The sequence below is a fragment of the Schistocerca americana genome, chromosome 1, assembly GCF_021461395.2.
Source record: "Schistocerca americana isolate TAMUIC-IGC-003095 chromosome 1, iqSchAmer2.1, whole genome shotgun sequence".
NCBI classification, from domain to species: Eukaryota; Metazoa; Arthropoda; class Insecta; order Orthoptera; family Acrididae; genus Schistocerca; species Schistocerca americana.
This window is the reverse complement of record NC_060119.1, coordinates 832,276,306-832,293,937: the sequence shown is the minus strand read 5'-3', so window position 1 is coordinate 832,293,937 and position 17,632 is coordinate 832,276,306. Positions and strand designations below refer to the sequence as shown.

Sequence of the window (17,632 nt, the reverse complement as noted above, 5' to 3'; positions counted from 1 at the left end):
CGGTTGTATTTGTATGGCTGACTGGCCCTTCTATTGCGCAGCTGTGGTAGCTGAACCAGGAGATCCGTGCAGCCCATCGCCATGTGGTCCTAACAGCCAATGTCGCCAAGTGAATGGGCAGGCTGTGTGCTCATGCCTACCGTCGTACATTGGCAGTCCACCAGGCTGTAGACCAGAGTGTGTGGTGAGCTCCGAATGCCCGCAGAACCGAGCCTGTGTGAACCAGAAGTGTGTGGACCCTTGCCCTGGGCCGTGTGGCCTCAATACTCGCTGCCAGGTGATCAACCACAGCCCAATATGCAGTTGCAAACAAGGATATACCGGAGACCCCTTCGCCAGATGCCATCCAATTCCACGTAAGCTTCTGGAGCCTTGGGTTTTTCTAGTGTGTGTGATGCAATATGGCCTTGGTGACAGCGCAGGACTGACCTAGAACGTTGTTTCTTTTCTCTTTTTAGCTCCACCTCAGAGGCCGAGTGCCCCAGTAGTTGTGAATCCTTGCATCCCATCACCATGTGGGCCGTATTCTGAATGTCGTGATACAGGTGGCAATCCTTCATGCTCATGCCTGGCAAATTACATTGGCGCTCCACCAAACTGCCGTCCCGAGTGCTCCATCAACTCGGAGTGCCCCAGCAACAGGGCTTGTATCCGGGAGAAGTGTCGTGACCCATGTCCTGGGTCATGTGGCACTGGCGCACAGTGCAGTGTGATCAACCACACCCCGGTGTGCACATGCCCTGAGGGGTACACAGGAGATCCATTCACCAACTGCTTCCCAAAACCGACAAGTAAGAAAGCTTAAGCTACGCAAAGTATGATTTCAAATTAATTTCATGTGGAAGTAGAAACTCCAGATTGTGTTCACGTCAAACTCACTTCGTTCTTCAAATTGCTTACAGTTGCAGAACCTGTGGAATCGGACCCGTGCAATCCTTCGCCTTGCGGGCCTAACGCCGAATGCCGAGATGGCAGTTGTACTTGTCTTCCAGAATACCAAGGAGACCCATACACTGGTTGCCGGCCAGAGTGCGTGTTGAGTACTGATTGTGACAGGACGAAAGCTTGCATCAGGAACAAGTGTGCTGACCCCTGCCCAGGAACTTGCGGACAGGGTGCTCGATGCGACGTAGTCAACCACATCCCCATCTGTACCTGTCCAGAAGGCACCTCTGGAAATGCCTTCATTCAGTGCCGGCCTATTCCACGTATGTACCAGATATATAGTGATCTACTCCGTCAGCATCTGTTGTGGGGGTTGGGAGGAACGGTCTGGACATTCGCGTATGGAAATTCTCTCACAATAAATATAAATGTACCTGTCACGCTCTCATTTCTCTTATTCACTGTTGGTTTGCTCATAAAGAAGACCTTTCCAAACTGTGGGGTTTTCGGCGGCTGTCTTTCATACGGTTGGGAACGTTCAGCGGCTATGCCTCGCCTTGTCATGGTGATCGTTATCATCACCACTGTTGTCTTTGGAATGTTACCTCACTACGCAATATGTTACTTCCAAAGGACTAACGTGTTTTACCTTTATACAAGGAAAATTCTTCCTTCTATGCTTTATTGTGTCTCTAATGCTCAGCAGATGGATGATCGACCCTCTCTTCGCCAACTGAACTGTGAGTTCCGAGAAACCGGCGTGTATAGCCACGCTCCACTGCTTTTTGCGCACACAGCTATTTCCTGCTCCATTTCAACATCAAAGCGGTGGAACTGCAGAGCTAAATCAGTAGTCAAGCATCCCAAACGGACAGTGGCTCATAGGTGTATGGTAGCCCCACCGTTTTCTTTGCCTGATTGCATTATTTCAATAAAACGCTCTGTGGTACAAATATGCAGTGGTGGTGAAACATAGGCAACCAACATGGCTTATACAATTCAGGGCCTGCCAGATCAAACTTGTCTTTCCTCATGATGTCGGTAGGTGGTTGGACAGGCAAGTTTGTTTTCCCTACATTTGGACGTAATACATTCAGTCAGACGGTCGTTGCACTTTCAGTTGTACAAGAACTATATCTTGTCCGTTTTCATCAGGTCTATGTGTTCCTTTCCAAACCCGATTAAGAATGTGTGGGTTTACGTGCAGGAAGTTAAATAGCACCTTAAAGCGTTATGTGCAACTCGCCTGGAATGTATCTGTCCCGGTAAGAGAGAGTCCATTCTTCTCATTTTCTGCGTTCTGTTAGAAAAGATGCGACTGAAGTGTTCATTGTGCAAGTAGCAGCAATTATACAACAGGATTTGTGTGGTCACTCTTTGAAGCGTGAAATTCGTTGTCTATCTATCGAGGCAGCTTTGCATTAATAGAACTGGATTATGGGCCTAAAAGTGTGCAGGTTGTGGCGTTTCGGATTGTTACCAGTCGATAGATGTAGTGAGATTAGAACTTAGCTTTCTGTGTCCACGTAGTTGTCTGCTGTGGAAGCTGCAGAATATGTCGTTCTGACGAAAAAGGGAGTCTCTCATCCTTGACTGTCGCGCACACTGGTACCGTTCTTCTCTTGCTTCTCCTCCTCGCGAATTCTTTGGTTGCTACACACATCTCTGCTTCGACAGAAAATTCAAATTGCGGCTAGAAGATCTGCTGTCGACGCTTTCGTGGGAGCCACTGTCTGTATTTCGTAATGGTACGGCGAGCTGTTGCGGATTTGCCTTGATTGATTTCATTCTTGAGCATCTCAGGCAACTGTTCTCTTGATACCAAACCCGTGACTGAAGTAACACAGTGCTATGCAATACAACAGGCAGCAAATCTTACCAAGAGATGGCCCGTCCGTGATATTTAAGACTGGTCCACCTTCTTGTCAGTCTGAGTGTATAACAGCAGCGAGTTTCCTCTCTCCTTTGTCCTAGTTTTTAGTGTTCAGCACTTTGCCTATCAAGTCATTGCGGAATGTCAAGTTCCTCTTCAATCCTATCGAATTCTCAAATGACAAGTGACATCCTAGTAGCTCTAGGCATCAGGCATCAACACTTTGCAAAACAAGCTGTACTCTTCAGTTCGCTTGAGAACATATTTCCTGACAATTTTCTCAATGCTCACAAGTATTTGTAGTGTGCTAGAGGCTACAGTTACTGCGCTAGCTGAGAGACAACATTCTCGATGCAAGTTCAATCATCTTCTGGCGGCGATTCTTCAACAGCAGATCTATTAAACGAGATTTTCATGTGTATACTGTTCGTATTAAGATCGGTCTTGATACCGTGGTAAATACCAGTACATGGGTTTTCAAGAACATGACCATCCGGTAGAGTGAAGACCGGCCACTGACACTGTTTTGTTAGTGTCCGTGTAGACTGATTAGTTTAAACTTTTCTCCGTGCCTTGTGGTTGCTAAAGGCTAAAAACACTTGGATAGTGTGGGGAATGCATCATTCCAGTTCATGCAAGAGGTCAGCTAAACGAGATAAATAACTATAATTCAGAATTAATTCCTTCACCTCGCCATCTTAATTATTGAAGCGAACACCGATAGTATTTACTGGAACACACAAGAATGCTAATCGACGTAACTAAACTTGGCAGAATCTAAGCAGGTCAAGGTGAGACAATCTGTATTTGCTGATGTAGATGTCCCAGTAATACAACACAAAGAGTAACTCTCGGGTTTTGCTGGTTCTATGAGGAAACTGCCCATGTGGCTCTTGATATCTGCTGTCAAACGCATTCCCCAGATTACGTACGAGATTTTAAGCACAAGCGGACCTTAGATTACACCATTGTTCTTAGCGCATGACATGCAATGCGTGGTTAGAGATTCTTCGTCAGAGTGTCACAAGAAGTTACTGATTGTCTCGCGCTCTCCGGATGCTGTGCTACACAGCAAGGTACATCCAGCACCGCTTACTTCGTATCGATCCTCTACGCTTACCATATATCTTGACCACGCCAATATCGTTTGTACGAGTATAGAACAATACGTTGATAACTCGAAAATAGACAATAAATGTAATGTAATACACTACCTTCGCGTTGAGTAGAATAGTAATAGCTTGGACAGACAAAATGGAGTAACCCCTTTTGTCTTTTTACACAGCTCCCGTGGCAACACAGCCATGCAACCCGTCTCCATGCGGTCCCAACAGCCAATGTCGGGAGATTAACGGCCAGGCTGTATGTTCATGTGTGCCGGGCTACCTTGGAAGCCCACCGGCGTGCAGGCCAGAGTGCGTTGTGAGTTCCGATTGCAGCCAGAATGAAGCCTGCAGCAACCAGAAATGTAGAAATCCTTGCCCAGGAACGTGTGGAATTGGGGCTAAGTGTCAGGTGGTGAATCACAACCCTATCTGTAGCTGTCCACCGCGCCACACGGGAGACCCGTTCACCAGATGCCTGCCCATACGTAAGAACCATACTGATGAAACATTTCTTCCTGTCATATCAGAAAACAATGTAAGCTACTACTTTGTTCTTCTCACACATTGGTTTTTCCCTCATGCAGCTGATTCGCCGGTGAGCAAGCCAGTGAACCCTTGCCAGCCGTCACCTTGTGGTCCAAATGCTCAGTGCAAGGTAGCTGGAGACAGCCCCTCTTGCTCGTGCCTGCCAGAATTCAAAGGCTCGCCACCAAACTGTCGGCCTGAGTGCGTCAGCAACAGCGAGTGTGCCAGCCATCTGGCCTGTATGGGGCAGAAGTGCAAAGACCCCTGTCCCGGAGCTTGTGGATCAAATGCTGAGTGCCGAGTGGTCAGCCACACGCCTACGTGTGTGTGTGCGGTTGGATACACTGGAGACCCGTTCTCTCAGTGCTTTGTACAACGTAAGAATGAACTCCTGAGTCATTTCTCTTGTATTTGTGCGATTGTGGATGCAAGTTCGTGCAGAGGATAATTGTGACTTGTGGCTTTCAGCTGTAGCCGTGCCCCAGGAGAGGCCAACGCCCTGCTCTCCGTCGCCATGTGGTTCGAATGCAGTGTGTAGGGAACAGAATGGCGCTGGATCTTGCACTTGTCTACCAGAGTATGTGGGCAATCCGTACGAAGGCTGTCGGCCAGAGTGCGTGGTGAACACTGACTGTGCTCCCAACAGGGCATGTATTCGTAACAAGTGCCAAGACCCATGCCCCGGCACGTGTGGCCCGAATGCAGACTGCCAGGTGGTCAATCACCTGCCATCGTGCACATGCCGGCCGGGATACACTGGAGACCCGTTCCGATACTGCACAGTGCAGGCTAGCGAACGTAAGGACCAATTTCTCTGCTGAAATACTTTATCTCTGTGGAGTGAGTTATTTGGTAACCATGTGTTCTTTCGGTTGTATTTGTATGGCTGACTGGCCCTTCTATTGCGCAGCTGTGGTAGCTGAACCAGGAGATCCGTGCAGCCCATCGCCATGTGGTCCTAACAGCCAATGTCGCCAAGTGAATGGGCAGGCTGTGTGCTCATGCCTACCGTCGTACATTGGCAGTCCACCAGGCTGTAGACCAGAGTGTGTGGTGAGCTCCGAATGCCCGCAGAACCGAGCCTGTGTGAACCAGAAGTGTGTGGACCCTTGCCCTGGGCCGTGTGGCCTCAATACTCGCTGCCAGGTGATCAACCACAGCCCAATATGCAGTTGCAAACAAGGATATACCGGAGACCCCTTCGCCAGATGCCATCCAATTCCACGTAAGCTTCTGGAGCCTTGGGTTTTTCTAGTGTGTGTGATGCAATATGGCCTTGGTGACAGCGCAGGACTGACCTAGAACGTTGTTTCTTTTCTCTTTTTAGCTCCACCTCAGAGGCCGAGTGCCCCAGTAGTAGTGAATCCTTGCATCCCATCACCATGTGGGCCGTATTCTGAATGTCGTGATACAGGTGGCAATCCTTCATGCTCATGCCTGGCAAATTACATTGGCGCTCCACCAAACTGCCGTCCCGAGTGCTCCATCAACTCGGAGTGCCCCAGCAACAGGGCTTGTATCCGGGAGAAGTGTCGTGACCCATGTCCTGGGTCGTGTGGCATTGGCGCACAGTGCAGTGTGATCAACCACACCCCGGTGTGCACATGCCCTGAGGGGTACACAGGAGATCCATTCACCAACTGCTTCCCAAAACCGACAAGTAAGAAAGCTTAAGCAACGCAAAGTATGATTTCAAATTAATTTCATGTGGAAGTAGAAACTCCAGATTGTGTTCACGTCAAACTCACTTCGTTCTTCAAATTGCTTACAGTTGCAGAACCTGTGGAATCGGACCCGTGCAATCCTTCGCCTTGCGGGCCTAACGCCGAATGCCGAGATGGCAGTTGTACTTGTCTTCCAGAATACCAAGGAGACCCATACACTGGTTGCCGGCCAGAGTGCGTGTTGAGTACTGATTGTGACAGGACGAAAGCTTGCATCAGGAACAAGTGTGCTGACCCCTGCCCAGGAACTTGCGGACAGGGTGCTCGATGCGACGTAGTCAACCACATCCCCATCTGTACCTGTCCAGAAGGCACCTCTGGAAATGCCTTCATTCAGTGCCGGCCTATTCCACGTATGTACCAGATATATAGTGATCTACTCCGTCAGCATCTGTTGTGGGGGTTGGGAGGAACGGTCTGGACATTCGCGTATGGAAATTCTCTCACAATAAATATAAATGTACCTGTCACGCTCTCATTTCTCTTATTCACTGTTGGTTTGCTCATAAAGAAGACCTTTCCAAACTGTGGGGTTTTCGGCGGCTGTCTTTCATACGGTTGGGAACGTTCAGCGGCTATGCCTCGCCTTGTCATGGTGATCGTTATCATCACCACTGTTGTCTTTGGAATGTTACCTTACTACGCAATATGTTACTTCCAAAGGACTAACGTGTTTTACCTTTATACAAGGAAAATTCTTCCTTCTATGCTTTATTGTGTCTCTAATGCTCAGCAGATGGATGATCGTCCCTCTCTTCGCCAACTGAACTGTGAGTTCCGAGAAACCGGCGTGTATAGCCACGCTCCACTGCTTTTTGCGCACACAGCTTTTTCCTGCTCCATTTCAACATCAAAGCGGTGGAGCTGCAGAGCTAAATCAGTAGTCAAGCATCCCAAACGGACAGTGGCTCATAGGTGTATGGTAGCCCCACCGTTTTCTTTGCCTGATTGCATTATTTCAATAAAACGCTCTGTGGTACAAATATGCAGTGGTGGTGAAACATAGGCAACTAACATGGCTTATACAATTCAGGGCCTGCCAGATCAAACATGTCTTTCCTCATGATGTCGGTAGGTGGTTGGACAGGCAAGTTTGTTTTCCCTACATTTGGACGTAATACATTCAGTCAGACGGTCGTTGCACTTTCAGTTGTACAAGAACTATATCTTGTCCGTTTTCATCAGGTCTATGTGTTCCTTTCCAAACCCGATTAAGAATGTGTGGGTTTACGTGCAGGAAGTTAAATAGCACCTTAAAGCGTTATGTGCAACTCGCCTGGAATGTATCTGTCCCGGTAAGAGAGAGTCCATTCTTCTCATTTTCTGCGTTCTGTTAGAAAAGATGCGACTGAAGTGTTCATTGTGCAAGTAGCAGCAATTATACAACAGGATTTGTGTGGTCACTCTTTGAAGCGTGAAATTCGTTGTCTATCTATCGAGGCAGCTTTGCATTAATAGAACTGGATTATGGGCCTAAAAGTGTGCAGGTTGTGGCGTTTCGGATTGTTACCAGTCGATAGATGTAGTGAGATTAGAACTTAGCTTTCTGTGTCCACGTAGTTGTCTGCTGTGGAAGCTGCAGAATATGTCGTTCTGACGAGAAAGGGAGTCTGTCGTCCTTGACTGTCGCGCACACTGGTACCGTTCTTCTCTTGCCTCTCCTCCTCGCGAATTCTTTGGTTGCTACACACATATCTGCTTCGACAGAAAATTCAAATTGCGGCTAGAAGAACTGCTGTCGACGCTTTCGTGGGAGCCACTGTCTGTATTTCGTAATGATACGGCGAGCTGTTGCGGATTTGCCTTGATTGATTTCATTCTTGAGCATCTCAGGCAACTGTTCTCTTGATATCAAAGCCGTGACTGAAGTAACACAGTGCTATGCAATACAACAGGCAGCAAATCTTACCAAGAGATGGCCCGTCCGTGATATTTAAGACTGGTCCACCTTCTTGTCAGTCTGAGTGTATAACAGCAGCGAGTTTCCTCTCTCCTTTGTCCTAGTTTTTAGTGTTCAGCACTTTGCCTATCAAGTCATTGCGGAATGTCAAGTTCCTCTTCAATCCTATCGAATTCTCAAATGACAAGTGACATCCTAGTAGCTCTAGGCATCAGGCATCAACACTTTGCAAAACAAGCTGTACTCTTCAGTTCGCTTGAGAACATATTTCCTGACAATTTTCTCAATGCTCTCATGTATTTGTAGTGTGCTAGAGGCTACAGTTACTGCGCTAGCTGAGAGACAACATTCTCGATGCAAGTTCAATCATCTTCTGGCGGCGATTCTTCAACAGCAGATCTATTAAACGAGATTTTCATGTGTATACTGTTCGTATTAAGATCGGTCTTGATACCGTGGTAAATACCAGTACATGGGTTTTCAAGAACATGACCATCCGGTAGAGTGAAGACCGGCCACTGACACTGTTTTGTTAGTGTCCGTGTAGACTGATTAGTTTAAACTTTTCTCCGTTCCTTGTGGTTGCTAAAGGCTAAAAACACTTGGATAGTGTGGGGAATGCATCATTCCAGTTCATGCAAGAGGTCAGCTAAACGAGATAAATAACTATAATTCAGAATTAATTCCTTCACCTCGCCATCTTAATTATTGAAGCGAACACCGATAGTATTTACTGGAACACACAAGAATGCTAATCGACGTAACTAAACTTGGCAGAATCTCAGCAGGTCAAGGTGAGACAATCTGTATTTACTGATGTAGATGTCCCAGTAATACAACACAATGAGTAACTCTCGGGTTTTGCTGGTTCTATGAGGAAACTGCCCATGTGGCTCTTGATATCTGCTGTCAAACGCATTCCCCAGATTACGTAAGAGATTTTAAACACAAGCGGACCTTAGATTACACCATTGTTCTTAACGCATGACATGCAATGCGTGGTTAGAGATTCTTCGTCAGAGTGTCACAAGAAGTTACTGATTGTCTCGCGCTCTCCGGATGCTGTGCTACACAGCAAGGTACATCCAGCACCGCTTACTTCGTATCGATCCTCTACGCTTACCATATATCTTGACCACGCCAATATCGTTTGTACGAGTATAGAACAATACGTTGATAACTCGAAAATAGACAATAAATGTAATGTAATACACTACCTTCGCGTTGAGTAGAATAGTAATAGCTTGGACAGACAAAATGGAGTAACCCCTTTTGTCTTTTTACACAGCTCCCGTGGCAACACAGCCATGCAACCCGTCTCCATGCGGTCCCAACAGCCAATGTCGGGAGATTAACGGCCAGGCTGTATGTTCATGTGTGCCGGGCTACCTTGGAAGCCCACCGGCGTGCAGGCCAGAGTGCGTTGTGAGTTCCGATTGCAGCCAGAATGAAGCCTGCAGCAACCAGAAATGTAGAAATCCTTGCCCAGGAACGTGTGGAATTGGGGCTAAGTGTCAGGTGGTGAATCACAACCCTATCTGTAGCTGTCCACCGCGCCACACGGGAGACCCGTTCACCAGATGCCTGCCCATACGTAAGAACCATACTGATGAAACATTTCTTCCTGTCATATCAGAAAACAATGTAAGCTACTACTTTGTTCTTCTCACACATTGGTTTTTCCCTCATGCAGCTGATTCGCCGGTGAGCAAGCCAGTGAACCCTTGCCAGCCGTCACCTTGTGGTCCAAATGCTCAGTGCAAGGTAGCTGGAGACAGCCCCTCTTGCTCGTGCCTGCCAGAATTCAAAGGCTCGCCACCAAACTGTCGGCCTGAGTGCGTCAGCAACAGCGAGTGTGCCAGCCATCTGGCCTGTATGGGGCAGAAGTGCAAAGACCCCTGTCCCGGAGCTTGTGGATCAAATGCTGAGTGCCGAGTGGTCAGCCACACGCCTACGTGTGTGTGTGCGGTTGGATACACTGGAGACCCGTTCTCTCAGTGCTTTGTACAACGTAAGAATGAACTCCTGAGTCATTTCTCTTGTATTTGTGCGATTGTGGATGCAAGTTCGTGCAGAGGATAATTGTGACTTGTGGCTTTCAGCTGTAGCCGTGCCCCAGGAGAGGCCAACGCCCTGCTCTCCGTCGCCATGTGGTTCGAATGCAGTGTGTAGGGAACAGAATGGCGCTGGATCTTGCACTTGTCTACCAGAGTATGTGGGCAATCCGTACGAAGGCTGTCGGCCAGAGTGCGTGGTGAACACTGACTGTGCTCCCAACAGGGCATGTATTCGTAACAAGTGCCAAGACCCATGCCCCGGCACGTGTGGCCCGAATGCAGACTGCCAGGTGGTCAATCACCTGCCATCGTGCACATGCCGGCCGGGATACACTGGAGACCCGTTCCGATACTGCACAGTGCAGGCTAGCGAACGTAAGGACCAATTTCTCTGCTGAAATACTTTATCTCTGTGGAGTGAGTTATTTGGTAACCATGTGTTCTTTCGGTTGTATTTGTATGGCTGACTGGCCCTTCTATTGCGCAGCTGTGGTAGCTGAACCAGGAGATCCGTGCAGCCCATCGCCATGTGGTCCTAACAGCCAATGTCGCCAAGTGAATGGGCAGGCTGTGTGCTCATGCCTACCGTCGTACATTGGCAGTCCACCAGGCTGTAGACCAGAGTGTGTGGTGAGCTCCGAATGCCCGCAGAACCGAGCCTGTGTGAACCAGAAGTGTGTGGACCCTTGCCCTGGGCCGTGTGGCCTCAATACTCGCTGCCAGGTGATCAACCACAGCCCAATATGCAGTTGCAAACAAGGATATACCGGAGACCCCTTCGCCAGATGCCATCCAATTCCACGTAAGCTTCTGGAGCCTTGGGTTTTTCTAGTGTGTGTGATGCAATATGGCCTTGGTGACAGCGCAGGACTGACCTAGAACGTTGTTTCTTTTCTCTTTTTAGCTCCACCTCAGAGGCCGAGTGCCCCAGTAGTTGTGAATCCTTGCATCCCATCACCATGTGGGCCGTATTCTGAATGTCGTGATACAGGTGGCAATCCTTCATGCTCATGCCTGGCAAATTACATTGGCGCTCCACCAAACTGCCGTCCCGAGTGCTCCATCAACTCGGAGTGCCCCAGCAACAGGGCTTGTATCCGGGAGAAGTGTCGTGACCCATGTCCTGGGTCGTGTGGCATTGGCGCACAGTGCAGTGTGATCAACCACACCCCGGTGTGCACATGCCCTGAGGGGTACACAGGAGATCCATTCACCAACTGCTTCCCAAAACCGACAAGTAAGAAAGCTTAAGCTACGCAAAGTATGATTTCAAATTAATTTCATGTGGAAGTAGAAACTCCAGATTGTGTTCACGTCAAACTCACTTCGTTCTTCAAATTGCTTACAGTTGCAGAACCTGTGGAATCGGACCCGTGCAATCCTTCGCCTTGCGGGCCTAACGCCGAATGCCGAGATGGCAGTTGTACTTGTCTTCCAGAATACCAAGGAGACCCATACACTGGTTGCCGGCCAGAGTGCGTGTTGAGTACTGATTGTGACAGGACGAAAGCTTGCATCAGGAACAAGTGTGCTGACCCCTGCCCAGGAACTTGCGGACAGGGCGCTCGATGCGACGTAGTCAACCACATCCCCATCTGTACCTGTCCAGAAGGCACCTCTGGAAATGCCTTCATTCAGTGCCGGCCTATTCCACGTATGTACCAGATATATAGTGATCTACTCCGTCAGCATCTGTTGTGGGGGTTGGGAGGAACGGTCTGGACATTCGCGTATGGAAATTCTCTCACAATAAATATAAATGTACCTGTCACGCTCTCATTTCTCTTATTCACTGTTGGTTTGCTCATAAAGAAGACCTTTCCAAACTGTGGGGTTTTCGGCTGCTGTCTTTCATACGGTTGGGAACGTTCAGCGGCTATGCCTCGCCTTGTCATGGTGATCGTTATCATCACCACTGTTGTCTTTGGAATGTTACCTTACTACGCAATATGTTACTTCCAAAGAACTAACGTGTTTTACCTTTATACAAGGAAAATTCTTCCTTCTATGCTTTATTGTGTCTCTAATGCTCAGCAGATGGATGATCGTCCCTCTCTTCGCCAACTGAACTGTGAGTTCCGAGAAACCGGCGTGTATAGCCACGCTCCACTGCTTTTTGCGCACACAGCTTTTTCCTGCTCCATTTCAACATCAAAGCGGTGGAGCTGCAGAGCTAAATCAGTAGTCAAGCATCCCAAACGGACAGTGGCTCATAGGTGTATGGTAGCCCCACCGTTTTCTTTGCCTGATTGCATTATTTCAATAAAACGCTCTGTGGTACAAATATGCAGTGGTGGTGAAACATAGGCAACCAACATGGCTTATACAATTCAGGGCCTGCCAGATCAAACTTGTCTTTCCTCATGATGTCGGTAGGTGGTTGGACAGGCAAGTTTGTTTTCCCTACATTTGGACGTAATGCATTCAGTCAGACGGTCGTTGCACTTTCAGTTGTACAAGAACTATATCTTGTCCGTTTTCATCAGGTCTATGTGTTCCTTTCCAAACCCGATTAAGAATGTGTGGGTTTACGTGCAGGAAGTTAAATAGCACCTTAAAGCGTTATGTGCAACTCGCCTGGAATGTATCTGTCCCGGTAAGAGAGAGTCCATTCTTCTCATTTTCTGCGTTCTGTTAGAAAAGATGCGACTGAAGTGTTCATTGTGCAAGTAGCAGCAATTATACAACAGGATTTGTGTGGTCACTCTTTGAAGCGTGAAATTCGTTGTCTATCTATCGAGGCAGCTTTGCATTAATAGAACTGGATTATGGGCCTAAAAGTGTGCAGGTTGTGGCGTTTCGGATTGTTACCAGTCGATAGATGTAGTGAGATTAGAACTTAGCTTTCTGTGTCCACGTAGTTGTCTGCTGTGGAAGCTGCAGAATATGTCGTTCTGACGAGAAAGGGAGTCTGTCGTCCTTGACTGTCGCGCACACTGATACCGTTCTTCTCTTGCCTCTCCTCCTCGCGAATTCTTTGGTTGCTACACACATATCTGCTTCGACAGAAAATTCAAATTGCGGCTAGAAGAACTGCTGTCGACGCTTTCGTGGGAGCCACTGTCTGTATTTCGTAATGGTACGGCGAGCTGTTGCGGATTTTCCTTGATTGATTTCATTCTTGAGCATCTCAGGCAACTGTTCTCTTGATATCAAAGCCGTGACTGAAGTAACACAGTGCTATGCAATACAACAGGCAGCAAATCTTACCAAGAGATGGCCCGTCCGTGATATTTAAGACTGGTCCACCTTCTTGTCAGTCTGAGTGTATAACAGCAGCGAGTTTCCTCTCTCCTTTGTCCTAGTTTTTAGTGTTCAGCACTTTGCCTATCAAGTCATTGCGGAATGTCAAGTTCCTCTTCAATCCTATCGAATTCTCAAATGACAAGTGACATCCTAGTAGCTCTAGGCATCAGGCATCAACACTTTGCAAAACAAGCTGTACTCTTCAGTTCGCTTGAGAACATATTTCCTGACAATTTTCTCAATGCTCTCATGTATTTGTAGTGTGCTAGAGGCTACAGTTACTGCGCTAGCTGAGAGACAACATTCTCGATGCAAGTTCAATCATCTTCTGGCGGCGATTCTTCAACAGCAGATCTATTAAACGAGATTTTCATGTGTATACTGTTCGTATTAAGATCGGTCTTGATACCGTGGTAAATACCAGTACATGGGTTTTCAAGAACATGACCATCCGGTAGAGTGAAGACCGGCCACTGACACTGTTTTGTTAGTGTCCGTGTAGACTGATTAGTTTAAACTTTTCTCCGTTCCTTGTGGTTGCTAAAGGCTAAAAACACTTGGATAGTGTGGGGAATGCATCATTCCAGTTCATGCAAGAGGTCAGCTAAACGAGATAAATAACTATAATTCGGAATTAATTCCTTCACCTCGCCATCTTAATTATTGAAGCGAACACCGATAGTATTTACTGGAACACACAAGAATGCTAATCGACGTAACTAAACTTGGCAGAATCTCAGCAGGTCAAGGTGAGACAATCTGTATTTACTGATGTAGATGTCCCAGTAATGCAACACAAAGAGTAACTCTCGGGTTTTGCTGGTTCTATGAGGAAACTGCCCATGTGGCTCTTGATATCTGCTGTCAAACGCATTCCCCAGATTACGTAAGAGATTTTAAGCACAAGCGGACCTTAGATTACACCATTGTTCTTAACGCATGACATGCAATGCATGGTTAGAGATTCTTCGTCAGAGTGTCACAAGAAGTTACTGATTGTCTCGCGCTCTCCGGATGCTGTGCTACACAGCAAGGTACATCCAGCACCGCTTACTTCGTATCGATCCTCTACGCTTACCATATATCTTGACCACGCCAATATCGTTTGTACGAGTATAGAACAATACGTTGATAACTCGAAAATAGACAATAAATGTAATGTAATACACTACCTTCGCGTTGAGTAGAATAGTAATAGCTTGGACAGACAAAATGGAGTAACTCCTTTTGTCTTTTTACACAGCTCCCGTGGCAACACAGCCATGCAACCCGTCTCCATGCGGTCCCAACAGCCAATGTCGGGAGATTAACGGCCAGGCTGTATGTTCATGTGTGCCGGGCTACCTTGGAAGCCCACCGGCGTGCAGGCCAGAGTGCGTTGTGAGTTCCGATTGCAGCCAGAATGAAGCCTGCAGCAACCAGAAATGTAGAAATCCTTGCCCAGGAACGTGTGGAATTGGGGCTAAGTGTCAGGTGGTGAATCACAACCCTATCTGTAGCTGTCCACCGCGCCACACGGGAGACCCGTTCACCAGATGCCTGCCCATACGTAAGAACCATACTGATGAAACATTTCTTCCTGTCATATCAGAAAACAATGTAAGCTACTACTTTGTTCTTCTCACACATTGGTTTTTCCCTCATGCAGCTGATTCGCCGGTGAGCAAGCCAGTGAACCCTTGCCAGCCGTCACCTTGTGGTCCAAATGCTCAGTGCAAGGTAGCTGGAGACAGCCCCTCTTGCTCGTGCCTGCCAGAATTCAAAGGCTCGCCACCAAACTGTCGGCCTGAGTGCGTCAGCAACAGCGAGTGTGCCAGCCATCTGGCCTGTATGGGGCAGAAGTGCAAAGACCCCTGTCCCGGAGCTTGTGGATCAAATGCTGAGTGCCGAGTGGTCAGCCACACGCCTACGTGTGTGTGTGCGGTTGGATACACTGGAGACCCGTTCTCTCAGTGCTTTGTACAACGTAAGAATGAACTCCTGAGTCATTTCTCTTGTATTTGTGCGATTGTGGATGCAAGTTCGTGCAGAGGATAATTGTGACTTGTGGCTTTCAGCTGTAGCCGTGCCCCAGGAGAGGCCAACGCCCTGCTCTCCGTCGCCATGTGGTTCGAATGCAGTGTGTAGGGAACAGAATGGCGCTGGATCTTGCACTTGTCTACCAGAGTATGTGGGCAATCCGTACGAAGGCTGTCGGCCAGAGTGCGTGGTGAACACTGACTGTGCTCCCAACAGGGCATGTATTCGTAACAAGTGCCAAGACCCATGCCCCGGCACGTGTGGCCCGAATGCAGACTGCCAGGTGGTCAATCACCTGCCATCGTGCACATGCCGGCCGGGATACACTGGAGACCCGTTCCGATACTGCACAGTGCAGGCTAGCGAACGTAAGGACCAATTTCTCTGCTGAAATACTTTATCTCTGTGGAGTGAGTTATTTGGTAACCATGTGTTCTTTCGGTTGTATTTGTATGGCTGACTGGCCCTTCTATTGCGCAGCTGTGGTAGCTGAACCAGGAGATCCGTGCAGCCCATCGCCATGTGGTCCTAACAGCCAATGTCGCCAAGTGAATGGGCAGGCTGTGTGCTCATGCCTACCGTCGTACATTGGCAGTCCACCAGGCTGTAGACCAGAGTGTGTGGTGAGCTCCGAATGCCCGCAGAACCGAGCCTGTGTGAACCAGAAGTGTGTGGACCCTTGCCCTGGGCCGTGTGGCCTCAATACTCGCTGCCAGGTGATCAACCACAGCCCAATATGCAGTTGCAAACAAGGATATACCGGAGACCCCTTCGCCAGATGCCATCCAATTCCACGTAAGCTTCTGGAGCCTTGGGTTTTTCTAGTGTGTGTGATGCAATATGGCCTTGGTGACAGCGCAGGACTGACCTAGAACGTTGTTTCTTTTCTCTTTTTAGCTCCACCTCAGAGGCCGAGTGCCCCAGTAGTTGTGAATCCTTGCATCCCATCACCATGTGGGCCGTATTCTGAATGTCGTGATACAGGTGGCAATCCTTCATGCTCATGCCTGGCAAATTACATTGGCGCTCCACCAAACTGCCGTCCCGAGTGCTCCATCAACTCGGAGTGCCCCAGCAACAGGGCTTGTATCCGGGAGAAGTGTCGTGACCCATGTCCTGGGTCGTGTGGCATTGGCGCACAGTGCAGTGTGATCAACCACACCCCGGTGTGCACATGCCCTGAGGGGTACACAGGAGATCCATTCACCAACTGCTTCCCAAAACCGACAAGTAAGAAAGCTTAAGCTACGCAAAGTATGATTTCAAATTAATTTCATGTGGAAGTAGAAACTCCAGATTGTGTTCACGTCAAACTCACTTCGTTCTTCAAATTGCTTACAGTTGCAGAACCTGTGGAATCGGACCCGTGCAATCCTTCGCCTTGCGGGCCTAACGCCGAATGCCGAGATGGCAGTTGTACTTGTCTTCCAGAATACCAAGGAGACCCATACACTGGTTGCCGGCCAGAGTGCGTGTTGAGTACTGATTGTGACAGGACGAAAGCTTGCATCAGGAACAAGTGTGCTGACCCCTGCCCAGGAACTTGCGGACAGGGTGCTCGATGCGACGTAGTCAACCACATCCCCATCTGTACCTGTCCAGAAGGCACCTCTGGAAATGCCTTCATTCAGTGCCGGCCTATTCCACGTATGTACCAGATATATAGTGATCTACTCCGTCAGCATCTGTTGTGGGGGTTGGGAGGAACGGTCTGGACATTCGCGTATGGAAATTCTCTCACAATAAATATAAATGTACCTGTCACGCTCTCATTTCTCTTATTCACTGTTGGTTTGCTCATAAAGAAGACCTTTCCAAACTGTGGGGTTTTCGGCGGCTGTCTTTCATACGGTTGGGAACGTTCAGCGGCTATGCCTCGCCTTGTCATGGTGATCGTTATCATCACCACTGTTGTCTTTGGAATGTTACCTTACTACGCAATATGTTACTTCCAAAGAACTAACGTGTTTTACCTTTATACAAGGAAAATTCTTCCTTCTATGCTTTATTGTGTCTCTAATGCTCAGCAGATGGATGATCGTCCCTCTCTTCGCCAACTGAACTGTGAGTTCCGAGAAACCGGCGTGTATAGCCACGCTCCACTGCTTTTTGCGCACACAGCTTTTTCCTGCTCCATTTCAACATCAAAGCGGTGGAGCTGCAGAGCTAAATCAGTAGTCAAGCATCCCAAACGGACAGTGGCTCATAGGTGTATGGTAGCCCCACCGTTTTCTTTGCCTGATTGCATTATTTCAATAAAACGCTCTGTGGTACAAATATGCAGTGGTGGTGAAACA

At 48.2% G+C, this 17,632-nt stretch overlaps 1 protein-coding gene across 1 annotated transcript in view; it reads left to right on the top strand.

Moving 5' to 3' along the window:
• Positions 1-17,632, top strand: part of LOC124594527 — a 605,846-nt gene that overhangs the window by 461,896 nt on the left and 126,318 nt on the right. The window contains exons 109-129 of the mRNA XM_047132903.1: positions 42-356; positions 459-791; positions 903-1,208; positions 4,044-4,349; positions 4,449-4,766; positions 4,858-5,187; positions 5,300-5,614; positions 5,717-6,049; positions 6,161-6,466; positions 9,302-9,607; positions 9,707-10,024; positions 10,116-10,445; positions 10,558-10,872; positions 10,975-11,307; positions 11,419-11,724; positions 14,560-14,865; positions 14,965-15,282; positions 15,374-15,703; positions 15,816-16,130; positions 16,233-16,565; positions 16,677-16,982. Of these exons, the coding sequence (XP_046988859.1) occupies positions 42-356; positions 459-791; positions 903-1,208; positions 4,044-4,349; positions 4,449-4,766; positions 4,858-5,187; positions 5,300-5,614; positions 5,717-6,049; positions 6,161-6,466; positions 9,302-9,607; positions 9,707-10,024; positions 10,116-10,445; positions 10,558-10,872; positions 10,975-11,307; positions 11,419-11,724; positions 14,560-14,865; positions 14,965-15,282; positions 15,374-15,703; positions 15,816-16,130; positions 16,233-16,565; positions 16,677-16,982 (6,678 nt within the window). The remainder of the gene's footprint in view (positions 1-41; positions 357-458; positions 792-902; positions 1,209-4,043; positions 4,350-4,448; positions 4,767-4,857; positions 5,188-5,299; positions 5,615-5,716; positions 6,050-6,160; positions 6,467-9,301; positions 9,608-9,706; positions 10,025-10,115; positions 10,446-10,557; positions 10,873-10,974; positions 11,308-11,418; positions 11,725-14,559; positions 14,866-14,964; positions 15,283-15,373; positions 15,704-15,815; positions 16,131-16,232; positions 16,566-16,676; positions 16,983-17,632) is intronic.